General features: G+C 42.6%; 1 protein-coding gene and 1 pseudogene across 5 annotated transcripts in view; both read left to right on the top strand.

The window, feature by feature from the left end:
* LOC122868593 overlaps nucleotides 1-5,521 on the top strand; it is a 43,462-nt pseudogene extending 37,941 nt beyond the window's left edge.
* The window catches only part of LOC122868591 (interferon-induced very large GTPase 1-like), a 39,588-nt gene that overhangs the window by 6,505 nt on the left and 5,538 nt on the right, over nucleotides 1-27,545 (top strand). The window contains exons 1-11 of one of the 5 annotated variants that reach the window (XM_044180686.1): nucleotides 18,665-18,826; nucleotides 20,269-20,398; nucleotides 21,421-21,455; nucleotides 21,872-21,980; nucleotides 22,112-22,705; nucleotides 25,847-25,887; nucleotides 26,221-26,338; nucleotides 26,485-26,616; nucleotides 26,858-26,898; nucleotides 27,215-27,326; nucleotides 27,489-27,526. In XM_044180686.1, the coding sequence (XP_044036621.1) occupies nucleotides 21,429-21,455; nucleotides 21,872-21,980; nucleotides 22,112-22,705; nucleotides 25,847-25,887; nucleotides 26,221-26,338; nucleotides 26,485-26,616; nucleotides 26,858-26,898; nucleotides 27,215-27,326; nucleotides 27,489-27,526 (1,212 nt within the window). In that variant the 5' untranslated portion in view covers nucleotides 18,665-18,826; nucleotides 20,269-20,398; nucleotides 21,421-21,428. Of the gene's footprint in view, nucleotides 1-14,522; nucleotides 14,538-18,664; nucleotides 18,827-20,268; nucleotides 20,399-20,985; nucleotides 21,311-21,420; nucleotides 21,456-21,871; nucleotides 21,981-22,111; nucleotides 22,706-25,846; nucleotides 25,888-26,220; nucleotides 26,339-26,484; nucleotides 26,617-26,857; nucleotides 26,899-27,214; nucleotides 27,327-27,488; nucleotides 27,527-27,545 lie in introns of those variants that run through there. The other 4 variants (XM_044180682.1, XM_044180683.1, XM_044180685.1 and 1 more) reach the window with 4 other exon arrangements.

Here is a 27,545-nt window from a genome sequence, read left to right as displayed (position 1 = left end):
ATTTACTTATTTACAGCAGTCAGTGAAGATGTCTGAAGAGATCAACAGGAAGAAACAATATCAAAGAGAAACTGAAAGGCTGCTTGGCAGACTTCACCTTCAAGACAAACATCAAGACAAGTTGTCACCAGCAGATTTTCTTAGAATAGGTCCACCTGTGAAACAGGACCATGACACATCTGAGAAAGAACTAGCTCATACTTTTCTTCAGAGGTTGATGATGTTAGACTACAGAGCCAGATATATTCCTGTAAGACAAGACAGTCCTGAGGTGAGCCAGTCAAAGCCTGTTCCAGAGTTTGACACTGTTGAGACAGACGACGATGACTTAGATGCTTTTTTCAGCACCAGTGTAGACTCTGATCAATCAAAACAGACTCATGTGCATCCTATGGACGTTCAAATGGCAGTATTTCACTGCTCAGACAGCTTCCTTAAGCAGAACATGATTACAAAGCTATCACAATGTCAGTACGCCTTACCTTTGCTTGTTCCTGACCCAGTCACAATGGAAATTGACTGTCCTCTGTGGACATTCAGACAAATAATAAAAACATGGAAGATAACTCAAATCAAAGATAATTCAAACATTGTCACCACGAAGACTATGCCCATCTGCAAAGCTGAGACACCCATGGTGTCATTTTTCCGCCTGGGTTCACCATCACTGTCTAAATCTCAGCTGATGAACACTTTGATCAACGACCGTCACAGCACCTTCTTCCACAGAAACTGCCCAGGTAGCACCAAGTCTCGCCATCTGATGGATGGTGTGGCAGAGATCGCCTGGTACTGCCCTGCTGGAAAACCCAGTGATGCCTTCACTGACTGCATTGCCTTCTGTAATCTTCATGGTGATGCTCTGTCGATTGAAAAACAGCGTGAAATACTGATGGAAAAATCTTCAGTCAATGTTGTTCTTGTATCAACTCAGGAAAAAGGTGACAAAAGTACTGCAGTTATCTCAGCCCTGTACAAGTCTCAAAAGCCCCTCATTTGTCTCATTGTTGATAGTGATTGTGGTGCAGTTCAGATGAAAAAGGGAAAATACAAAATGGGTCTAAAAGACAGAAGCCAGTCAGATGTTTCTGAAGAACTGAAAGGAATCATTGCAAACATTTTGTCTGGACCACATGCATCCTTCCAGCTAGAAACCATGGCTGAGGTCTCTGGAATCAGAGTGGATGAAGATGACAGAAGTCTGCCAAAAAGGGAAATCTGCTGCTATGAAAATAGTGAATTTGCTTCAGGGGATGTATGTCTCAAAGATCAAAGATACATTTCTCCCTTGTCAAGGCCAACTGTGGCATGAGTGGTGCAGAATAAACAAAGAACTGTATCACCTCAAAGGAGACATTGAGAAGGAGAAATGTAAAAAGCAACAGGAATTAAAGCAAATACGACAAGATCAATGCACTGCTTCCTGTAGTGAGCTGATGAAGTTGTTCATTGAAAGCCTCTCATCTTTGCCATCAACAAACAAAAAGTATTTCCTGAAATGGACTCAGATCTTAATAGATTCGCTCTCCACAGATGATCTCTCTCTTATTCTCCAAAGCTATGATGAAAAGTGGTCTGAGGTCTTAGCTTTGAAGAAGAAGCATGACAAATCTGATCAGCTAAAAAAGAAACAAACTGAGCTCGATCAAATATCAACAAAGTTACAGTCAGCAACTTTTGGCTTGGAGCACATCTTTAGAGAAATGGGACAGATCTATGAAGCCCATGACACTCTGCAGAAACGAACAAAGAGGGGACAGACTGACTGGTCTAAATACCCTGAGCTGGCTGCAGAGCTGATGATATCAGGACACCCAATGGAGCTGATGGATGGTGATGCAGGTCATGTGCCTTCAACATGGATCTCTAGTCTTTTAGATGAAGTCATCAAGAAACTGGGCGACAAGAGAGTTTTTGTTTTGTCAGTTTTAGGCGTACAAAGCAGTGGAAAATCCACAATGCTGAATGCCATGTTTGGATTACAGTTTGCAGTGAGTGCTGGCAGGTGCACCAGGGGTGCCTTCATGCAGCTGGTTAAAGTGTCAGAGGAGATCAAGGCAGACTTTCAGTTTGACTACATTCTGGTGGTGGACACTGAAGGACTGCGTGCTCTTGAGTTGGAAGGTAACGCCACTCTTCACCACGACAATGAACTGGCAACATTTGTTGTTGGTCTGGGAAACACGACATTGATCAACATCTTTGGAGAGAATCCAGCTGAGATGCAAGATGTTCTGCAGATTGTTGTTCAGGCTTTCATGAGGATGAAGAAAGTTAAACTTTCTCCAAGTTGTGTGTTTGTTCACCAGAATGTTACAGATATTGCAGCTGCAGAGAAAAACATGGATGGAAAGAGACGCCTGCAAGAAAAACTGGACCAGATGGCCAAACTAGCAGCCAAAGAGGAGGTGTGTGATGCAGAGTGCTTCAGTGACGTCATTGCATTTGATGTGCAGAAAGATGTGAAATACTTTGCCCAACTATGGGAGGGAAGTCCACCTATGGCTCCTCCAAATCCAGGTTATAGTGACAGCGTCCAAGAGCTGAAGAGCATCATCCTCTCTAAAGCTTCACAGTCTGCTGGGATTACTCTCTCACAGTTCAAAACTAAAATTCAGGACTTGTGGAATGCCCTGTTGAACGAAAACTTTGTTTTCAGTTTCAAAAACACACTTGAAATTGCAGTGTACAGAAAACTTGAGGTCCAGTATGGGAACTGGACCTGGGCCCTGAGGAGCAACATGTTGACCGTTGAAAACCAGCTTTATACCAGAATTGAAAATGGAAAACTTGACAAGGTCAAGCTCAGTTATCTTTCTCAAGAAATGAGCAAAACATATGGAGAAATCAAAAAAGGTATGACAACGTACTTTGAGGACGACAGAGACAAAGAAATGTTGGTTCAGTGGCGCGGCGATTTGAGATCAAAATCAAGGAGTTTCATGATGAACAAGTGAGAGGAGTTAAAAGAAAACTGGATGAAGTTATCCAGCAGAAGAATGCTCGTAAAAAGCTAGATGATAAAAAGACAGAGTTTGAGAAGAAGCTGCTACAAAAGAGCAAAGAGCTCGCTCATCAGTTAAAAGACAAGGCAAAAGATGAAGAGGAACTTAAAAAGCACTTTGACTCTGTCTGGAGTGGCTGGGTTAGTGAACTAACTGCAGAGACAAAACCTATTGATGATATCAACTTGAAAGATGATCAGTCAACTATCCTTCAAGAGCTTGGTTTTGAATGGTCTCTTATACATGAATGCAAAAGCAGTGGCAGCTACAAACACATATCAGAGGTTGGCGATTACCGTCATTATGTATCCTTCACCAAGCACCAAGAGCTCTGTGACACAAGCCAACAATCCCAAAATGATAAGAGGGAAAACACAAACACAAAAGGGCAAAGTTCATTATGGATGACATTTAAAACATTCATTGGATTTGAACACAAGAAAGCGAAAATTACATCAAAGAGTTCTTTACCAGCATGAAGAACAGCAACTGATCAGATCCTCATTGACGATGTTGAAAAATTGTCCCTTGATGCAATCAAAAGCAAGCCTGTAGCTGCAAGAGGCTACAGTCAGACTTACTTGCTCGAAGTGGCCAACAGTGTAAAAGAAAAAGTGACAGAGTTTGTATCTAAGAGGAAATATGCTCTGAAGAAGGAGTTCACAGTTGATCTCTTACTGTATGTGTTTCACAGAGCAGAGTGGTGGCTTTCAGAGTCCCACAAGGAATTCAAAATGAACAACGACGCACTCACTTATTTAGAAACCAAGAAAATTAGATATTACAACGTTTTCAGAAGTTTCTGCAAAGGAAGCTCATCTGCTGTTGTGCTTGGAGAACTGATCTGTGAAAAACTGAAGGTTTCCACTGTTGAGGCTGTCTGTAACAAGACTGCCATTGATCTCGCTGGAGAGATGAAGTGCAATTTCCCAGCATTCAATGGGAACAGGCTGAACTTGGAGAAACATGTGTTGAAGTCGTTGGCAGAGAAAGAGGACTTTGATGGTTTCATCACCTACATCCGACACCCAAGGAAGCTAGCAGAGACTTTCATAAAAGAGGAAGTAAAGAAATACATCGACACAAAAAACAAAGAAGCACAGAATATTCTCAAGAAAAATGTTGAAGAAATCAGTAAGTTTGTGAGTCGAGCTTTATTTACTGCAACAGAGCAAGTTACAACTCAGGGAGGAGACATAGACATGTGGGTGGAGGAATTTTCCAGTTTGCTAAAAGATGAGCTAACATTTGACACCATCTGTTGTCAAAACTTCAGTGACATGAAGAATTTTGACTTTCTTAAAGAAGAGATAGAGAAAGGTCTTGTTTCCATCATGGAGGAAGTAAGCAGCCTCTCACTGGATAGGATGAAGGAATTCAGGATGAAGCCAGATCGAATCCTCATCGATCAGCTGTGTAAGTGCTGCTGGGTAACGTGTCCGTTCTGTGCAGCTGTTTGTACCAACACCCTGGAAGATCACAGTCCTGATGACCATAACGTGCCTTTTCATCGCCCCTCTGGGATTAATGGATGGCACTTCAAAAAACACAGTGGAACTGGTCATCAACTTCTGCACAACAGACGTTGCAAGTGATGGACGTTTTTACCCTCATCACGATTCAGAAGAGGTCATTCCCTATAAACAGTACCGAACTGCTGGCCCAAGGTATGCTAACTGGAGAATTACCGCTGATACGTCTCAGCTGAAATATTGGACATGGTTTGTGTGTCGATTTCAGAAGCAACTGGAAGACCACTATAAATTAAAATTCGAGGGCAGAGGAGAAATTCCCAGCCAGTGGAAAACACACTCTAAAGAAGAAGCTATTGAAAGTCTGGATGAAATGTTCGGCCTGTGAGTGAACCAACACAACTACAGCCGACTGAAAATCCTGATACTTGTTTTCGCTACTTTTACTGATTTTATCATTGAAAGGTGAATTTGTCTGCAGTAATAGATGTGGACAATCACTGAATCATTACAAACTACAGGCGAATAGTTTTTAAGAGAGAGAAAGGACTGATGAAATTGTTGCATGTATGGATGGATATTTTTAAGTCTTATTAAATCAAAATACATGAAATTTGAAGTTCTGAAGTTTGAGGGGGGGCTGAGAGACAGAAATGATAAACCTTTATACAATAAGACATATTTCGTTGTTAACCTGTTTGACTAATTTCTAAAAATCAGTATTGTCTGTTTGTATTCTTGTAGGTCTTAAATCTCTACATCATTTTAAATTGAGTCATGTTAAAGAAGACATCGACCATAACTGATGATGGATGCTTTATGTTTCTGAAGTATCTGAAGTGTTCAGCTGTGTTTTGTTTATCTGATTTCAACCAATATGCTGTTAAATCCACGAGCATGAGTTTTGCTGTTTTGTTTATTTGGAATCTCGGTGTGTGCTTTACTGATGTAAACAACGTAAGTCGTAGAGAAGAAGCCTGTTGAGTTCAACCTCTCCTGTTATTAACGAGCATAAAGAGTTATAATAAACATTACTACTTCGTATCTGTTTTCATAGTATCATTACTTCCTGTATATCTCAGAAACCAGCAAAAGAATCAGCTAACATGGGGAATCACCTTTGACTGTATGTGTGAATGTCATATTATTCAATAAGCATTGGTATATTGTAAAACAGGAAATTTGACAAAAGCATTTTTCAGACGTTTAAAACCTTTGCACGACTATTTTTCAACCAAACAACACGACAGCTTCCTGCGGGCAAGTCGGCTAAAGGAGAGGTTCTTCCTCTTCCCCTTCCTCTGTTTGACCGACTCCTCACCAGCTGGGCTCAAATTCAATTGATATTGGACAATTATTATATTGTAAACATAATTATATAAAGTTTTCTGCTTCAGTCAAACTTTTGTTCAACACAAACACACACATCCTTCCCCTCTGGGGGAATCAGCTACACCTTTGACATCCGTACTGAACTATTTAAAAAGAATTATTCCTTTCACTTTCAGCTGTTCTTCAAGTTAAGCTTCAGAGAAAAACAACAGTTTCAAGTGGGAACAAGTTACAGCATCTCTTAAAAAGAGTTACTCCTCTGAAAGGCACTTCTTACATTTCAGACTCCAAGTTCATTCAGAATCAGTAAAATAAAAATTGGGAGTTGGAAGGTGTTTTCAGTAACTGTTGTTAAAATCTGCAATGTTTCGATTATTACCGGGCATTTCAGTATTTCCACTACATCTAAATGAGAAGGATATTCAGTCTCGACATTGAGATTACTCATCGTCATAAAATTAATACATGACTGAATTCATTTTGAAGGATTCAGTGTCTTGTGAAAATGCAGATTAACGTGCCATGAGCGATGAAATAAAGATTTCATTACAAAAATGAATGAGGACACAAGGATGAAGAACATTAAGATGAAATACAGAAGATGAAGTGGATCCAATAATGAAGCCTTTGTGACATGAGCAAAGATTGTGAGTAAGATCTTTTGCTTGTATGCAGGGAGCAAAAACTGAAAACTGAAAAGGCATCTGTCAGACTAAATGACTCCCACAGCCAATGAATCAGTAAAAACTATAAAAGCTCCTTGCGTATTGGGATTAAAGTGACACGTTCTGACACAGGGCCCTATTAGCTATTGGTTGACTATGATGGAGGCAAAATAAAGCCCTGATACAGGTTTGTTGTCCCCTGCAGAGCCTATACTGTCTGTAGAAGAGCAAACCTTTTGTAGATGACCCACGGTGCACACTTAAGACATTTTAATGTAACGTTTTCATTATGCAGTCACCCATATAAGTATTGAAAGCCACCTTAGGCCTGTTTGGCTTTTTGTCTTAGCCTTAAGAGAAAAGCACATATAGCTTTAAGCTTTCTGCTGTATTTTCTGGTAAATTTTTTTTATTTTAAATGAAAGTAGTATTTTGTGATAGAACAAATCTGATACTCTTCAAGAAAATATATTTTTTTGCACATTGCTCTGTTTTTTTTATTCTTTTTTTTTAATCCAATTTCCCACTTCAAGATGAAATGAAAAAAACGTCGTTGATATTTTGAATTCTCTTAAAAACAGAATAACTATGATCCAGTTTTTAAACATTTAAAATGGAATGAAATGATAAAACACGGGCACCACATCTTATATCAAACCAGATCCATTCATATAAATTAAGCCGTAAAACTAAATGAACTAACCTGATGTTCTACGTTGTCATACTATGTCTCACTTTTGTTTCCAGCCTTTTCTGTGTTCTGTCAATTATCCAGTGTGCACGAAGCCATTGCAGTTCACTTCTCTGACTGTGTGACTGGTTCTTCGGTCACAGATTATATCAAATGAAGGCAGCAATTACAGATGGTCATGATATGTTTGATGGATTCCAGTGCCAGATTACACAGGCGATCTCAGTAGGCTGTTAATATTTTTGTATGCGATTTGTCGTCTTAACTGTAGTGCTGCTCTCTCATAACTAGACTGCTAAGTTAGTGTTACTGTTTGAGCCAGGATTAGGCCACAACCCTTCAAAGACAACAAAACAAGATAACTTGAATTTAAACATTTTATATTCTTGCGCACAACACGACAACTGACCGAGTCTCAAAGTCTCGTCTTTAACCAAACTGATAAACACAGCATTACAGCAGTTGTGTCTCTTAGCAGATCTTGAAGGCAGTCAGTTTGAAGTCTCCTGCGATTTTGATGTAGCTGATGGCGTCCATGCCATCACGGTTGGGAAACTGGACTTCCTGTCCATCAGGAAGCTCCACTTCAAACACGTCTTCAGCCAGCTTCAACACAATCTAAAATAGAAACGACTCTTATAGTAAATCCTTTTTATTTCTAGCAGAAATTCTCTGAGACAGATGTCTCAAAACATCTCCAGACAAAACCCAAACTACCTGCACAGTGTAATATCACAAAGGGTAAGTGGGGGAATATGTTTCTTTTCATTTGGACCCTTTAAGCCTTTCAAAAAATCCTAGCTAAACCTTAAACAGGTTTATTTTTTTACTGCTTGATCTGCGGAACAAGTTGTGAGTAACAGCTGACACAGTCCCACTGTGAAGTGTGTGAACTCTTTTGTGAGCTATTTAAATATGTTTAGATTGGGAGCCATTGAGTACATTGATCTGCAAATCATTACTGATTCCATTTGAGCAAAAACACCACCACTGTACCTGTGGTGTTCAACCAGTGTATTATGCTGATCCTATGAATTACATAACATTCATGTTTGATCTGTATGTCTGATTATGTCGTGAGGGGTGCTGTATGGAGGTATGTGGACCCAAAAGCAGATGACAAGGAAGCAGTCTCATGGTGAAGTAGCCGGATGACTACCGTGTTTATTGTTGGGTGGAATGCAGGCAAGAACAGGCAGAGGTGAGCAGACAGGTAATGAGCAGACAAAAGCCAAAATCCAAAAATCCAAAATCCAAGAATCCAAAAATGGTCCACAGGAGAACAAAGAATCCAAGATAAACTCACAAGATATGCTTGGCAGCAACAACACCATGTGTACAACAATGATCCGACACAGAACAAAGAAAAGGCCAAGACTAAATACCCTAGGGGAGGTGAGATAACAAGACACAGGTGCCATCAATCAAGGGAGGACCAACAATCAAAACTGGAGGGAAAACACAGACAGGAAGTAAAAACACAAGACACACAAGGGAAAAAGAATACTACAAAATAAACCAGGAAGTGACAACACCAAACTACCACAGTACCCCCCCCTCAAGGGACGGCTCCCAGACGTCCCAAACAAAAACAATTCAATGGCCAGGTGGGAGACTTGGGGCGGACGGCCCGGGGGCTGGACAGGTGCGGAGCTGGGGATCTCGGGCGGACGGCCCGGGGGCTGGACAGGTGCGGAGCTGGGGACCTCGGAGCTGATCTCCTGAGGTCCGTGATGGAGACTGACACCATCCAAAGACCAGACAGAAGACCGGCGGCGAACACTGAGAGTCACAGGAGGCCGGCGGCAAACACAGAGCCCTTCAGGAGGCCGGCGACGAAGGCGGAACCCTTCTGGAGGCTGGCGACGAAGGCGGAGAGTCACTGGAGGCCGGCGACGAAGGCGGAGAGTCACTGGAGGCCGGCGACGAAGGCGGAGAGTCACTGGAGGCCGGCGACAAAGACCGAGAGTCTCTGGAGGCCGGCGGCGAAGACCGAGAGTCTCTGGAGGCCGGCGGCTGACACTGACCCTTTCTGGAGGCCTGACCATCCACTCAGGGACCAATGGCGGTACAGCGGGGCCGGGGACTGGCAATGAGACGTCAGGACAGGGAGCCTGCGGCTAGGCCTCGGGACAGGGAGCCGGCGGCTGGATGGCTGGACATGGAGCCGGCTCTGGACCAAGAAGCTGCTGCGATCCAGCAGGGACTGGAGCAAGGGGCTGCTGCGATCCAGCAGGGACTGGAGCAAGGGGCTGCTGCGACCCAGCAGGGACTGGAGCAAGGGGCTGCTGCGACCCAGCAGTGACTGGAACCGGCGTGGCAGCAGGACATGGCACTGGCGACTGGACCTCCGGACATGGTGCTGTCTTCGGAACCTCAGGCCTGGGAGTAAGGAGCTGCTGCGATCCAGCTGCGGAAGCGAGTTCGGCTGCGATCCAGCAGATAGTTCAGGAACTGCTGGAACTGCTGCAGCCGCCGAAAGAAGTCGACTGCGATCCCTCAAGGGGTCCAGGGGGCTGCTGAGGTCCGGCGGAGAGTCCAGGGTGCGGCTGATATCCAGCGGCAGCGACGACAGGGTGCGGCTGCGATCCAGCGGCGACAGGGAGCGAAGGCTGCTGCGATCCAGCGGCGGAGGCGAGGACAGGGTGCGGCTGCCTACAGCGGCGGAGGCGAGGACAGGGTGCGGCTGCGATCCAGCGGCGGAGGCGAGGACAGGGTGCGGCTGCGATCCAGCGGCGACAGGGAGCGAAGGCTGCTGCGATCCAGCGGCGGAGGCGAGGACAGGGTGCGGCTGCCTACAGCGGCGGAGGCGACGACAGGGTGCGGCTGCGATCCAGCGGCGGAGGCGAGGACAGGGTGCGGCTGCGATCCAGCGGCGGCGACAGGGAGTGATGGATGCTGCCATCCAGCAGAGACAGGGAGTGGTGGAGAGTGACCGGAATCTGGAGGCGAGGCAGTGCCGGCTGTCGAGAGCTGGGAGGTGAGTCGGGAGACCTGCTGGGTTCGCTGAATGATTTGGGAAACCATGGCCTGATGGCTGTTTGTCAGAAACTGGAGTAAGTGTTCATGCTGGCCTACCAGAATCTCTCTGTTAGCCAGTGTTAAGTGGTAGGGTGCTACCTCCGGGTCTTTACCTGCTGGGTCCATGTTTGGTCGGATCAAAGAATACTACAAAATAAACCAGGAAGTGACAACACCAAACTACCACAGATTATTAAAAAAACAAATATACACATGTTTATTATTGCTTCTTGGGATAATGAATTTTATGTTTTCAGAATTTCTAGGATACTCTCTCCTGTCTCTTCATCCTGACCTGAACTGGCTCTTTGGTGAATTTGATAGCTAGCTCTTCATGTCTTCATTTGTCTTTGTGAGTTTATTAATTCATTTACTGGGTGACTGCCTGATAGAAAATTCAAGGAGGAACCTGCTACAGTTTTTGTAGGACCTGATTTATTCTTTCTTTCTTTATTATTATTATTATTATTATTTAAAAGGAAAATCCATAAATAGTGCCTCTTAAGTGCGCACAGCTTTCTCTTTCTATTCTGGACGTCAGCGAGCACGTGACTTTATTTGACCAATGTATTAATGAGTGCTTTGATACATGACGATGTGCTCTTTGGAACAGCTGTCCGGAGGAAACGCCCTCAACACGCCTGGCCACACGATGTGTGGTGAAAATATTGTGCCGCTCAAGCCCTTCAGCAGCCGCAGAGCATTATTTGTCTCCTTTTCCCTGCTGTTCGATGTTTTATACCTATTGTAATATAGTTTCATATCAGCAGATGGGGTGTTTAAATAATAATAAACATCTGTACCATGTCTATATGTGTCTGTTCACCTGTGTGTGTGTGTGTGTGTGTGTGTGTGTGTGTGTGTGTGTGTGTGTGTGTGTACTCACACAGAAAATGAACAGAGCTTGGAACAAAAGTGCCCTTGAATGCTCATAAACTTTTTTTTGCTGTTCTCACTTATTATTTTCTCAAATAAAACAAATCTTTGTGCCACAAATTGAGTGTTTATTTGACAATATAACGTAATAACTATACATTATTTAAGAGTTTAGTAAATGCCTCTAAAAATCTAAAAAGGGGCACCGAGAGATGCGCCCTAGCTCTCGATGCAGCCCTCTTACGTTCACTTTCCATTGCTCTTTATAATAAGGAATATAAGTTAACATTAATGATTTCTATATATCAATATGTAATATAAACAAGTTTATAATATTGTGAACTCATGAAAAAAGAAACAGTTAGGTTTTAAGCTGGCATAAAATGGCAGAAGCCATGATGACTCAAATAAAATATTTTCACCTGTTTTATACAGTCTCTGATTTTCACCAACAGTTGGGCTCCTCAATACCTTCTTTACAGTAAACTATCTAACTGATGACTTTTCAAGAACATGAAATATTGCACATTACAGTAATGTTCACCTATGGTGTGGAAATAGGGACGTGTAAGGATAAACTTCACAATTAACATCAAAATATAACAAACAATCTTTCCTTGTAGCCATCTTATGTCTCCTCCTCTTTGTGGTGCATTAAAAACTTGATTTAAAAAAACACTGAATAAGACAGGACCGTGAACACAGTGCAACGGTAATGAAAGCTGCATGTTCAGATACTCCGTTTCCTCAAATATTTTTTTATACATTGTTTGAAACCATTATATCTGTTTATAATCTGTTAAATTATACAGTTTTAAACAGATTTCTATCTATTTTCCTAAACTTGCTTGAATATTTATTATGCTTAATTGAAAGGAAACCATTACATTTTTCTCTGGACGCATAACGGTAATGAATTTGTGACTCAAAAATCAAATAAAAAAAACATAAAATTCCATGTTAGTACAATAAACAATTAAACAATAAACTGTCCCAACACAATAGACAGTGTACTTTCAAATAAAAGTAATTATTTTAAGTTTTCATGAGTATGTCCCTAAAATCTTCACAGACATCGCTTAGGTTGGCTTCATGAGAATCACTGTCCTTGTAGATACTTAATGTCTTTATGTTAACAAATGTGAACTCTTATAACAGTTGCAGCTTTGCAAGAAACAGGTGTTCAGTGCTGACAGCAGTATGTGCTTGAAAGTGTTTGGGTAGTGTGGCCTAACCACCGTTTCTTCTAAGTCCAACAGGGGCAAGAGCTCTGTTTCTTCTAAGTCACAAGGTTTTTATGCTTGACAGGTTGAAAAAGAGCTCTTAGTCCTCCATAAACATAAACATCGTTTTCCTTGAAGTACATGGTTTCGGGAAATCATGAGCTAGGGCATTCATACTGTCACTTTTGCTCTTGTCATCACTGATTTACAAGTAATTTGCATGCACAGTTTCTCAGCTCCTAAGACCTATCACATCACCACAGATTTGTTAAGAGCAGCTGGGAGGGGTTTGTGAGGTGCAGACCTAGAATCAGACTATTTCTAGGAAATGTGAATGCGTTCAGTCTGAGGGGGGTCGCAGTTACGCAGTTGTACAGACTTGTCTAAACCAGTTTTGTATGCCTGAGAAAAAAAGAAGTCTAAGGATGCTCGGTAGACAGGAACAAAAGGTGAGTCTCAGTCTGAGTTGTTAAAAGGAAGTGCACAGCTAGACAGAAAATAACACCTTATACGGAATGCGAGTTAGCACATTTGGATGCCCAGCATAGCAACAGAAAAACATCTTAAAATATCTTAAAATTTTCCATTACACCCAGAAAAGACAAACCAAACACTGGAGGCGTTTCTCAAACCCTTGGGGAGAACGCTCTTGCTAGTTGTAATTGGATGAATGAACAAGTTCACAAGCACACGGAACACTGTTGACAGCTCGAGACGATGTGTTCTTGCTGGTATTGCACGAAACCACCAGCACAGAGGCCGCCAGCAGCGCTCCAAAATAACAGCCAGGCTTTATCACCCAAAACAATCAGCTCAGAATCGGGTTTATTGCCAAGTCGGTTTTCACATACAATGAATTTGCTTTGGTATATTGGTGCATAAATAAGCATAGTAGAGAAAACTTTAAAATCTATAAAATCAAAGTAAATAAAAATGAAGTACCGTAACCACAACGGTACACTTACAATGTCATGTCTATTTATAATATTAGAGCGATGACAGAAAACTTTAATACTGCCTCTGTTGTTTATTATTTAATTTTTTCCAAAGTGCTTCTTAGTTTCACAAGACAAAAAATGTCTGTACATCATGAGCCAGATGTCTCTTGACTTAAGTTAAAATGTTATAACATTACTCAGAGTGGCAAATGCGAACTTGTGTATTGGGACAGTTCTTTGGCCACAAAAGATGACGTTTCACAAGGACACAAGAACACAAGTACAGACAAGACTGCAGATTGAGGAAGGCCCTGGGTCTAGATAGGGCCGTTCGCACTTTTTGTGAGTTTTGCGCCACCGTACTTTACAGTGTTGTGCATGAACGCGCTCAATGCACTCATGTTTTTGGTGAACGGTGAACTGAATGTACCTGTTTGCAAATAATGAACGTGAACGTGACAGAGTTAACAGCGCTCACACACTGTGTTTTACGTCACCCAGCATGTCGGTATTTCAGTTTAACGAGCGACGATGTTAACTGGTGACTTTCAGCCGAATGCGTCTGTGGTTGTCGTAGTTACGACAGCTGTTGGAAACAGCAAGAGAATATGTAGCTGTCCTTTGTGATGAACAAACATAATTTTTTGTAGGTGTACCATAACTCAATTTATATAGCGTAGTGCCAGCCTTCTCTTAAAAACAGGAGGCAGCCAGATCAACTTGTGACCACAGTCCATGCACTTTAAACCATTTTGGTATTTTACTGGTTTCCAACACAAATAATTTAAAACAAGTTAATTCAAAACGTAATTGTAGTGCTACAAGATAATGAAGCAAATGTTTAAGTTAATGTAATCACGTGGAAATAGTCAAGTTTGAAGATCCCGCATCAGCTGCACTATAAAAATAAGGTTTTTCAGATCAAAAATGCATAAAATTGAGGTCCCTCCCTCTACTGTTTACAACGCAGGCAAGAACACAGAGAACTGTCAAGTTCATTTAGGACAGGCCAAAATCAAATTGGTCCCAGATAGTGTCACAATTTGTACAACATATGACACCCTCTGGGGAAACAAAGCATACCACAAAAGGGAGAAGAGGCAGAGCAAGTAATTGCAGGTGATAACCTTCTCACAATAGCGGATTATTTGCTGCAGTCTGTTCTGGTTTCCAACACAAATAAACCACTGTTTAACACAGATTTGTTTGTATCTGATGGGTCACAGATTCTTGAAACAACACATCGAGCTGAAGCATCCAACCGGTCTGGGAAATATCTGCGAGTGAATGCTGATCGCAAGAAATCATTAAAGGGTAAGACGAGCCAACAGCCAGTTCCTCCACCCAAGTCAAAATCACAGCATTGTAAAGGAAAACAATGGAAGAAATACATTTTTGGTACTGTAAATTTAGTTCAAAATTCAAAATAAGACGGTGTAGTTCCTCATTCGTCCACAAGTGTTATATCGTAGAAAAGGTTTCAGTCGTAGTCATCTGGACACTGTTTTCGGAATCAAGATGTTTCAGCTCCCATCCAGAAGTCATTCGCAATTGTGAAAAATGGACCGAGAACTGAGAAATGTAAGCTACTCTGTGTTACATAAGCCCTGCCCTCAGGAAGGAGTCTACCTGAGTATCTGTTGATTACTCTGCCTAGTTTCACCTGAAACTGACCTACGTCATGACTACGACTGAAACCTTTTCTACGATTCAAAATTCAAAATTGTAAACTATGAACGTGAACTAGTTCATTTTAATCTGTGTGAACTGAACTTTGAGCTAGCTCTTGTGAAGTGTGAACTTGCAAAACACTGGTAGTTTCTCCAACTCGCTTGGAACGGGAGGGTGATGGAGCGGTATTCAAATGGTTGCAAACTGCAATTTCACAGCTAGATGCCGCTAAATCTGCTCCTTTTAAGAGTGCTTGCACACACACACACACATTTTTGTCTGTCTATACTAATTTTATTCTTACCTATTTATATTAACCAAGTGGAGGACGTTTCTCCATCTAGTGTTGGTCTCTGTGACCTGGGGGGCTCCCCCTTGGGCCACATCCCTTTACAGTGCCTAATCCCAACCGCACCCCTACCCATATACTTGACCCCAACCTCGCCCTAATCCTTGGGATGTAATCCGACTTTCTCTTAACCTAACCTAAACCTAACTCTAACCTTAATCTTAAAACCTAATCTTAAAAGTCTTAACCTTCAAACTGTCCTTTGAAGCAGTGAGGATTGGCCAAAAAACCCAATATGGTTTCCAGGTAAAGGACAATAATATTTAATACTGTATATCATGCAGACAAGCTACTAGGTGTCACAGATACGCCAGGCTCCACAACACCACACACACACCGCAACTCCCTCACCCGAGTACTAATCTCAGTCACCTGTCACCTATCACACACCTGCACTTAATCATCACTATACTCCCCTATAAAACACCATCCCTCACCTCAGTCAGTGTCCGGTCTCGTTTGTAAGAAGGACAGATCACTGCATCCTACCTCGCCACGGACTCTACCTCGATTCAACTTCAAACGTCTCCTCGTCTCCAGAGCCCCGATCCCGGTCCCGTACATCGCTAGACTCCAGTTGGTGTCGCTCCCGATCCTGACTCCGGTCCCGTGCGTCTCCATTCTCCAGTGTGTGTCTCCTCAACCCCAGAGCTCCTCTCCAACCAGTCAAAGGACGGTAGCATTCTCTTCTTCACCATTCCAGTTTACGTTGTGTTCAATAAATAATAACAGTCTCATCTTGGTGTCTCTGGCCTGTTCTGTCCGTAACAGAAGACCGGACCCACAACAGGATTGCAGCATGAGTGCCACGGATCCGTTCCAGGAGTTGGTGGACATCCTGCGCTGTGGCCTCATCGCTCTACCATCAACCACATCCACCACCGCCACTTCCGCTTCCGCTCCAGTCACGCCATCAATTCATTCATTCCCATGGCCAAACCAGCGCCCTTCTCTGGCTCGGCGGAGGACTGCAATGGTTTAATCTTGCAATGTTCTCTGATCCTGGAGATGCAATCTTCCCTGTACCCCACTGAACGCTCCAAGGTAGCCTTTGTAATCTCCCAGCTACAGCGGCGAGCGTTACAGTGGGCGGAATCCATCTGGTCTCAAAACGGACCCGTCACCCAATCCCTGAGTAGCTTCCTAGACCACTTCCGCGAGGTGTTCGGAAGGCCAGCCGGAGACTCCTCTGCCGGCGAGAAACTGTACCAGCTCAAACAGGGTCAGCGCTCCATCCAGGACTACACCTTGGAGTTCCGAACCCTCGCGGCGTCTAGTGGTTGGAATGAACAATCCCTAATCACCACCTTCCGTCAGGGATTGGAGCCCTGGGTAAGATTGCATCTCGCTGCATACGAGGATACCATTGGCCTCGAGCGGTTTATACAACTAGCCATTCGAGTGGCCACCCGTATGCAGACGTGTTTATCGGAACACCAGGACCAGAGCCCCCATGCTCCTACCATCCGTCAGCCGGAGAGGCGCCCTCTCCAGAACCAGACCAGGAGCCTATGCAGCTAGACTCCAGCAGACTACCCCCGGCGGAGCGGCAGAGACGGCTGACCCAGGGTTTTGCTTGTATTGTGGGACCTCCTGACTTAATCGAGCTACCTGCCCAGTAAGACCACCACGTCCTATGGTGAGTGCCATCCTTCCCAGTATTCCATGTAGTAAACCGCTTGCAACTGAAATAATCTTGGTCACCTCCAACCTGTCCCTCCCAGTACAAGCCCTTATCGACTCCGGGTCAGCTGGCAATTTCATCTCCGGCTCCCTCTGCCGCGAGCTCCGCCTCAAGACCTCGTTCACACCAACCAGCTACCAAATTCACGCAGTAACAGGTAAATCCATCAACCGCAGCGGTGTCCAGAGAGCCGCTGGCCCTGTCACCATCCGAGTTGGTCTGCTGCATGAGGAGCAACAGTACTTGCTGGTTCTGGAGGGCTCGACTGCGGAGGTGATCTTGGGGCGTCCCTGGTTAGAACAACACAACCCCATCGTGTCTTGGTCCACTGGTGATGTGTTGAGATGAGGTAGTTCTTGTTTTCCCAGCTGTTTCCCTCGTCGGCCAATACCATCTTCTTCTGGTCTCAAGAGACTCCCTGTGTGCACAACTTCCATTGAGAGCCTGAGAGAGAAACAGTCTGTGGACATTCCACCCTGCTACGCCGCCTACCAGGATGTATTCTGCCCTAAGAATGCCTCCCAGTTACCACCACACCGGCCATGGGACTGCGCAATAGACCTCATACCGGGAGAACCAGTGCCCCGTGGAAAGATATACCCACTATCCATTCCCGAACAGAAAGCCATGGGGGAGTACATCGAGGAGGCCCTAGCCCAGGGTTACATCAGACCTTCCACTTCACCAGCAGCCTCCAGCTTTTTTTTCGTGGCCAAAAAGGACGGAGGCTTGAGGCCCTGTGTGGACTACAGAGGACTCAACCGTATCACAGTCAAGTTCTGGTATCCACTTCCCCTCGTCCCTGCTGCGCTGGAACAACTTTGCGGTGCCACTGTCTACACCAAGCTGGATCTCCACAGCGTGTACAATTTCATTCGGATACGTGAGGGGGATGAATGGAAGACAGCCTTCGTAACACCCACCGGTCACTATGAGTATCTAGTAATGTCCTATGGTCTGGCCAACGCCCCCTCCGTCTTCCAGGACTTCATTCATGAGGTGCTCCAGGAGTTCCTACACAAGTTTGTTATCGTGTATATAGATGACATCCTGATTTACTCCCCGAACATGGCCGAACATCGCCAACACGTTGCGGAGGTCCTGGAATGCCTGAGAGACTATCAACTTTTCCTCAAAGCCGAAAAATGTGAATTCCATCAGTCCTCAGTGCAGTTCCTCGGCTACATCATCAGTGGCAGTGGCATCCAGATGGATGAGGGGAAAGTGGAAGCCATCCGGAACTGGCCAACACCCACAACCATCAAGGAACTGCAACGTTTCCTGGGTTTTGCTAATTTCTACCGTCGCTTTATCCAGAACTACAGCATGATTGTACATCCCCTGACCAGCCTACTCCACAATCAGCCCAAGTCTCTGTCCTGGCCACCCTCCGCACAGGAAGCCTTCAACCTCCTCAAAAGAACCTTCACCAGTGCACCGCTCCTAACCCATCCAGACCCAGAGAGACCGTTCACTGTAGAGGTAGACGCCTCTACTACTGGGGTAGGAGCGGTGCTATCACAACTGCAGGGAACCCCGGCCAAACTCCACCCATGTGCTTTCTTTTCCCGGAAGCTTAGCCCGGCGGAGAGAAACTACGTCATTGGCGACCGTGAATTGCTGGCTGTTAAGTTGGCACTGGAAGAATGGAGGCATTGGCTGGAGGGCGCACAACATCCCTTCACTGTATTGACAGATCACAAGAATTTAGAATATCTCAAGAAGGCCAAATGACTCAATCCACGCCAGGCGTGCTGGACCCTGTTTTTCACTAGATTCCATTTCAATATCTCATATCGCCCCGGCACCAAGAACTCCAAAGCAGACGCATTATCCCGTCTGCACGCTCCCGAAAATACCACTGACAAGCCTGAACCCATTCTTCCCCAACATATCATCGTAAGTCCTATTCAATGGTTGGAGACAACTGTTCCCTTTTCCAATGCCTCCACCAACGCTCCGCCGGGCTGTCCCCTGATCATCAGTATGTTCCAAGAACCCAGCGCAACCTACTCATCCACACCTCCCACACATCTCTGGGCACTGGTCACCCCGGGGCCAATGAAACCCTCTCGCTGCTACGAGAACACTTCTGGTGGCCCAATATGGCTAGGGATGTGAGAAGGTACGTACAAGGTTGTCAAGAATGTGCCATGTCTAAATCTCCACGTCATCTTCCTACAGGCAAACTGTGTCCCCTTCCAACGCCCAGGTGTGACCGTCAGCCACTCCTCTGGTTACCATCCCCAAACTAATGGCCAGACGGAGAGGAAAATTCAGGAGATTGGGTGCTTTCTCGTACCTTCTGCCATGGCCACCAGAACTCTTGGAACCAGTTCCTGGGTTGGGCCGAGTACGCCCAGAACTCTCTACGTCAACCTACTACTGGATTCACTCCCTTCCAGTGCGTACTCGGTTACCAACCCCCTCTCTTCCCATGGTCTGGAGAGCCCTCGGAGGTTCCCGCTGTAGACTACTGGTTCCGAGAGAGCGAGAGGGTCTGGGACACAGCTCACCGTCAACTACGAAGAGCACTCTGCAGGCGCAGGTTGACAGCCGACCGTAGGAGATCCACCACTCCAGAATATCTACCCGGTCAAAAGGTCTGGCTGTCCACCCGCGACATCAGGATGCACCTGCCCTGCAGAAAGTCCCAGATTCATTGGTCCCTTTACCATACTAGAACAAATTAATCCAGTCACTTACAAGCTTCAATTGCCAGCACAGTATAGAATACACCCTACCTTTCACGTCTCCCTACTCAAACTATTTCATCCTTCAGTTCCCATCTCCACAGAGCCTGGCGACACGACAGATCCCCCTTACCACTGATCCTGGAGGACGGAGCCGCCTACGAGGTCCGTGAGATCTTGGACTCCCGGCGCCGTGGTGGCAACCTGGAATACCTGGTGGACTGGGAGGGGTACGGTCCTGAGGAGAGGTCGTGGGTCCCCCGGCATGACATCCTCGATCCCTCTCTTCAAACGGAATTCCACGCTGCCCATCCAGATTGACCTGCCCCCCGAGGAAGAGGATGGCCGCCACGACGTTGGGGACCCCGGTCCTCAGGAGCGGACCATGAGGGGGGGGGTTAATGTCACAGATACGCCAGGCTCCACAACACCACACACACACCGCACTCCCTCACCCGAGTACTAATCTCAGTCACCTGTCACCTATCACACACCTGCACTTAATCATCACTATACTCCCCTATAAAACACCATCCCTCACCTCAGTCAGTGTCCGGTCTCGTTTGTAAGAAGGACAGATCACCGCATCCTTCCTCTACAATGCCACGGACTCTACCTCGATTCAACTAAATGTCTCCTCGTCTCCAGAGCCTCGACCCCGGTCCCGTACATCGCCAGACTCCAATTGGTGTCGCTCCTGACTCCGGTCCCGTGCGTCTCCATTCTCCAGTGTGTGTCTCCTCAACCCCAGAGCTCCTCTCCGACCAGTCAAAGGACGGTAGCATTCTCTTCTTCACCATTCCAGTTTACGTTGTGTTCAATAAATAACAGTCTCATCCTGGTGTCTCCAGCCTGTTCTGTCCGTAACACTAGGGCTGCAGCTATCGATTATTTTAGTAACTGAGTATTCTACCGATTATTTGTTTAATTGAGTTATCGGGTAAGAAATACTTTTGCTTTATTAAAGAGCAATAGTAAAATGCAAAAGAGAAAATAAGAATCTCTTAAAATGAACAACTAATTGGTTTCATTTTTCTTAAATTGCATACAATGAAAATGTGTCCGAACTAAACACATTTAGTGCATTCAAGTGCCATCTTACATTCTGGGTTAAAAAGAAAACATGTTCTGAAATGCAAAAACAAACACCTTTTTCTTTAAAAAAGGTGTATATACTAAGTTTCAGAACTACAAGTTTAAACCTAACTACAGCTCAGACATAACGTAAGCCTTTACTGTCTTCTTTGTGGCATTGGTAGGAGACAAAAACGAGTGGACAGGAACTGTGAATATCATAATAACATGAATGAAGCTCAGGCTTTCACAAATTGACCGCAGCATTTTATTTTCTGTGGTTAACTTAGAGACATCATAACTAGCCACCACACTGATTTACGTAACTAGCCATTACATATAGCCATAATTAACGTAGCCTACATTCTTTAATAGCCTTCAAATACCTTGTGTCGGGTCGCTCTGTGGACTGGATGCTTTCTGCTGAGATGCTGAAGCACAGACGTCGTGTTATTGTGGTAGGTTAGTTCGGTTTTACAACAGACACACAGTACAGAGTTTCGTGGACACTTTCTGTCGCTGTCTCTGGCCTGTCTCTTCTCTGTCCTCAAACAAATTCTCGCCGTGACCTTTTGGGGCTCCGTAGACAACCATGACAACACAGCAAATGACAAAGGTCATCTAAATTTTTCAAAATAATATTTCATAAACTGAGGATGGTTAGCTAACCACATAGTTTTTTATGCTGATCCTATGTATTCTGCTTTTTTTTACATGACCCTGCAGTAGATGAGATGGAGGAGAGTGCAGCTAAAGCCAAGGTAAACATCTTTTCACCTACATTAGTCATCTTATAGCTGCACAAACTCTAACCCTTTTTTAACAGTATCCTTTTTTTTGAAGTTGCATCAGAGTTTTGAGAATCCTTCCCAAAATATTCATTTGTGAAGTGGAAGTCTATGGTAAAACAAGTTGAGAACCTTTTTAACGTATTTATTTTTGTTTCACTTTAATACAATCTGACTCGCATTTGGTAGCATGTATTGTTTTACCTTGCTCTTATTTTACATGTTATTGTGTAATGTGTTATTATCAGTGCAACACTGTATGTTGTTGATCTTCAACTTTTATATTTATCTTGATGCTGTTTTTGTGGTTTCGAGCTTCCCAGTTAAAAACACATCATAATTTCAATAGGTCTAACCCGGAGAAGTAATAAAGTCACCTGTTTTCTCAGTGTGATCCAGTGAATGAACCTGTCAAAGCTCAACACTCAGAGGAGAATGATGAAAGCACAGGAGGAGAGTCTGAAATCAAGTCTGTACCATCTGCAGCCAATGAAATAGGTGATATTTTAGTTTATTATATATTTTAGAGTTAGTTTATTACCTTTTATTTTGTCATTGTATTTCTGAAAACTTTGAGAATGTTTCATTGATTACTGCTTACGTGATGTTATTCTTTTATTTTGTTTCAGTGATGCCTGAACTCATGCTTGTGTTAATTGGTGACACAAAGACCATTGAGATTGGATCAAAAAACATCTTACTTGACCATGAAGAGCAAGTAAATATGATTTCATCCAAACTGTATGATTTGTGTGGCCGGCACATCTCTGTCATTAACATGCTCGGTGTAGAAAACACTGACAAATTCCCATTATATCAGGGAATTCATGCCTTTCTCTTACTGTTACCAAATGGTCTGCATAACAGCCATTACAGTTCAGGAGTGCAGTGGTTAGAAAAAGCTTTTGGGAAAGGATCACTTGCTTATTTAATGACAGTTGTGACTCATGAGTCAGATGAAAAATGTGAAAGTGCATTGACAGACCTGAAAGCCAACAGCAGTTTTGTTGAAAAACGATACCAAACATGTACAAGAAGTATGATGGATGAAAAAGAGATAATAGCCCTGCTGGAAAAAGTAGACATCATGGTCTCTGAAAATGATCCCCACTGCTACAGTAGACTGATGCGTGATGGAAATAAAGAGCAGAAAGAACACCTGGACAACAAATCCCACGAAGAAGAAAGGATCGATTCCTCAGTGTTTCAGCAAAATCAAACAGGTGAGATTTTAATGTTTTCTTTCACTGATTACACCTGCACTACCTGTTTTATAGATAATGTGGACAGAACTTAAAGCAGCTGTAACCGATATTAGGTCATTGCTAATTGTAGGCTCAGATCCTGGAAAACTTACTTTTTATCCATCAGGCAGTCAATGGTGGAAAGTAACTGAGTGTATTTACTCAAATACTGCACTCAGGTAAAATGTTGAGGTAGTTGTATTCTACTTGAGTATTTCCATTTTATGCTACTTTACTTCTACGCCACTCCATTTCACAGGGAAATATTGTACTTTTTACTGTACTACGTTTATTTGACAGGTATAATTCCTAGTTACTTTGCAGGTTATGATTTTACATAAGAAACATATGATCAGCTTATAAAGTACAATACATCACTATGAGATTAATCCCAAACGTTTTGACGTGTGACCCCTTACAAAAACGTAGTGTCTAGTTGGGGCCCTTTGTCTCACATTTCAAGTTTTATGTTAAAGTGTGATTTTCATCTTTAAACTCCTCACATGGTTTCATTTCAAGGCAGAATGAGTAGGATTTGTTGGTTGCTGTTTGTAAACACACAATTCAAAGTTGGCCCCTCCTCCCCAGCTCAGAGCGAGAGCTAGAGAATGAATGAAGAGATGGAGCGGCGTTTGCGAGAACAAAGCAGTGCATCAGAGAAATAAAATGTTATTTTCTGATTGTTTCATGGCGGATACGTTCTAAAGTACAAATAAAATATCCCCCAAAAAGAAAATACAGGCAGAGGACAGCGTCTCTGCAGATACAAACACCACCATACACTTCTAGTGGGTCATAAGTGATGATTGAGAGGGATTATTTTCTATACATTGTTTTTTTGGGAAAATCCTACTCATTCTGCCTTTAAATAACTGTTCGAGGCCCAAAGAGGTCAAATTAGCCAATATTTCATAAAAAAGCAAAGATTAGAGAAAAGAGAAACACAGGTTTGTGTAGCAAAACTTTGTTTCTTATATTTTTGTGCCCCATTAATCATCTCACGACCCCTCAAGATTATTTTTTGACTCTTTGGAGTGGGTTGACCCCTAGGTTGGGAACCACTGGATTCTAACTGTGTACCTAACTGTAGTTCAACGTATCCTCATACAACGGTTCGTGGATATCTTACACATGCATAATCCTACGAATGTCCAGCAGCCAGCAACAGCCATACCAGACCTTCGTCATCATGGTAACAATAAACACGTGGTTAATGTTGTTTAACGGTCGTAGTTTGATGTATCAGCATTAACAATCTAATGGTGTCATATATAATAACAGGTCAGTCGCAGAGGGCATTTTTCTGTTTCTGGACTTTTACTTTTGATACTTAAAGTAAAATTTGGTGATAATACTTCTGTACTTTTACTGTGTTGTACTAGTACTTTTACTTAAGTACTAGTACAACACAGTGGTGTACTTCTTCCACCACTTGAAAGTAATGTAAAACAAAAAAATTGAAAAATGAAAGTCCAGAAAATAACTAATATTGGCCATCCAAACAATACTGTCTGCCTGGTCACACCATTTCATCAAACATTTGCCTTTACAATCCACACAAACATCTTCCTGCATGGTACAACCTTGTTCCTCTGTGTCCACCTCTCACTCTGTGTTTATACTGTACTTATACAGGGGACAGGTGACTTCTGTATGAAAGCAAAAGACATGCATTAATTGTTATAATAATAATAATAATAATAATAATAATAATAATTATAATATCTTTATTTAGATAATAATAATAATAATAATAATAATTATTATTATTATTATTATTATTATTATTATATCTTTATTTAGATAGATGATCTGAGATGTACTGAGGAGTCAGATCATTTAGTGACTTGTAAGTAATTAAAAGAACCTTAAAATCAATTTTAAAACATACTGGAAACCCCCGAGACCGACAGTGGCCAGTTTGACAGGAAATACAGTACTGAAGTGGTTTTCTTTGCCTCCTGGGATCCCAGGGCTGAGTTAGCTAGTTAATAGCACGGCTGGCTGCACAGGTCTAACCGAGCTAACTAGCTAACAGCAGCTTACATTGACAATTAGCAGTAGTTAGCGGTTATATTAATAATAATGGATTACATTTATATAACATTAGCGTTTTATCTTGATACCCAAAGTACTTCACAGTGAACCACCACCATTGTGGTTAGGTTAGCTAACATTACTTTAGCAACAAGTAAAGCTATCTGTCAATCAGGAAACATAAATCACCTTGGTAACGTTACTGTACTGTGTCGTCAAACTGGCCTTATAATATTACTGACATCTTTATGACAAGTCCAAATGGTTCCACTTTACTTGAGGTCCAGGGAATTATTCATGACACAATTATAATGGTCTCATGACAGCCAATGTCAAAACCAAGCACATATGACAGTATAATGTAATGTTAACACATAAAGCTAAATTGTTGTTAATTTAAGTTTGATAATTAGGCCTGCTATGGCATGTTTATTACAGGTTATGTTTTCTTGGTTAATGTCAAGTTGTCATAACAAAGACATCTCAAACAATGTCAACTTTGCATTAAAATAATTGACCGAATGACATTTAATGACAATAAAGACTCCTTCATGTTCATGCCAGGTGTCATGTCAGTCTTATGCGCGCACCAACTCAGTTCAATACCTGATATGCCCACAAATTTCCTCATTCTGTCTAATAAAAAGCTGTGATCGATCGTGTCAAAAGCAGTACTCAAGCAATACAAGAATGGAACACATGCCAGCATCACTAGTCATTAAAAGGTCATTAGCGACTTTAAGAAGTGCAGTCTCTGTGCTGTGATGCTGACGGAAACCAGATAGGAAGGTTTCAAAAATGCTTGTGTGAAAAAGACCTCGAGATTCGAGATTTGCACAGAGTTTTGATAATCCTGATTTTCATTTGACGTTTGTACCAAAGCAACTGAGAAAAACTGTAAAAGGTCATATTGTGGTGATATTGTGTCCTTTTCAACCCTGGTAAAATCACCTGCAGAAAAAATGGAATTCAACACGGAAATCTAGTAAATACTATGAACATAGGCTGGTTAGCTAAGCCAGTGTTTGTTTGTTTTTTAACTGTGATCTTTTCCAATCTTCTTTTCCTTATGTTGCCCTGCAGTAGAGGAGTTGGAGGAGAATGCACATGAAATCAAGGTAAAGGTAAAAAAATGTTCACCTTCATTAGTGATCATCATTATAGAACAGCATTTGTTTTTAAAAACTACTATTATCTGAGGTCATTCAGATCACATTTGAAGTCTCACACCTGAATAAACACTTCTTCACAGCTGAAGATTTTGAGCATATTGTTTTACCTTGCTTTTATTGTTTGTATGATTTTACTGAATGGGTGCAGCACTGTGTGTTAGTGATCTTGTGTGTTGTATGTTTATCTTGTTGCTATTTTCTTCCAGTTACTACTGAAAGCATTCTTAATCTCAAATGCTCTAAACAAGTGAACTAAAGGTTAAATGAAATCACCTGTTTTCTTAGTGCCATCCAGTGAATGAACCTGGAGATGTCGAACACTCAGAAAAGAATGACGACAGCAGAACAGTGGGAGGAGAAACTGAAATCAAGTCTGTAATACCATCTGCAACCACTGAGAAAGGTAATATTTGAATAAACATTATCATTGTACAGTAACATACATTTTTATAGTAAAATTATATTTCAAGACTCATATAGTGTCAATAAAATAGGGTACTAACTAATTCAACTAATCTCTGATATTTGTTGGCTTTGACCCTTCAACAGGAGCGGCTGATGAAGCTGAAGAAGTCAACAATGAAAGCAGCAGTAATATGAGTGAGCGGTCCATGGGGGAGAGTGATGCAGTGAAGGACGCAAGTCCAACATCTCCCACTGTTTCAACAGTGACCAAAGAACGTGAGAAACACTTAATTTCCTTTTATTTTAGGAAATTAAGTAATTTGAATAATTTGAATCAAGATAAAACGCACATTATATCTATTTGGTGTAGAGGCTATACATCTTGCTGAACAATTAACTTTTTGAATACACACATAATTTTTGCAAATAAATCTTATTAAACTGGAACGGTTAACTGATCAGGAACAATTTCTTTTGTTTGATCCCGCAATCTGCTTGTTGTTACATTACCCTGCAGTAGACGAGCTGGAGGAGAGTGCAGCTACATCAGAGGTAAAGGTGAGATCTTTTGGTCCTCGGTAGTCATCGTCATGCAGAAGCATAGCTTTTTTAAAGCTGTTTGCCTTTTTAGTTTAGACTTTTAGAGATTTTGACTCACATGGATGAGTTGAAAACACAAGAGTTTATTTTCTTCTCATTGAAATACAAACCTGCTTTCATTTAGTTTGTGCATATTGTTTTTCCTTGCTTTTATTTTTGGCATTGTTGTACTCTGAATTGGAGCACCGCTGTATGTTGTTGATCTTCATGTTCTTGATCTCAGTGGTTCTAACCTGGTGAAGTAAATGTTAAATTAAATAATTGCTTCTCTTAGTATGATCCAGTGAATGATCCTGGTGATGTTGAACACTCAGAGAGGAATGACGACAACATAACAGGCAGAGAATCTGAAACCAAGTCTGTACCATCTGCAGCCAACAAGAAAGGTAACATTTTAATGAATAATTTAATAGTACAATAACTAAATAATTAGGTGTATAACATTCAAAATGACTTTGAGTGAACATTTTTAATGAGAAGGAAAATATATTTGTTCAATAGCACATTGCTCTTAACCTTCTATAATTCACTTCATTATTCTACTGCAGGTACCTTAGATATGGATATGAGTGGAAACAAGGATAAGGTAAGAAACTCCTAATTTC

This window comes from Siniperca chuatsi, linkage group LG21 (assembly GCF_020085105.1).
Source record: "Siniperca chuatsi isolate FFG_IHB_CAS linkage group LG21, ASM2008510v1, whole genome shotgun sequence".
Lineage (NCBI taxonomy): Eukaryota > Metazoa > Chordata > Actinopteri > Centrarchiformes > Sinipercidae > Siniperca > Siniperca chuatsi.
The sequence above is the reverse complement of the archived record's forward strand: the minus strand, read 5'-3'. Positions and strand labels throughout refer to the sequence as shown.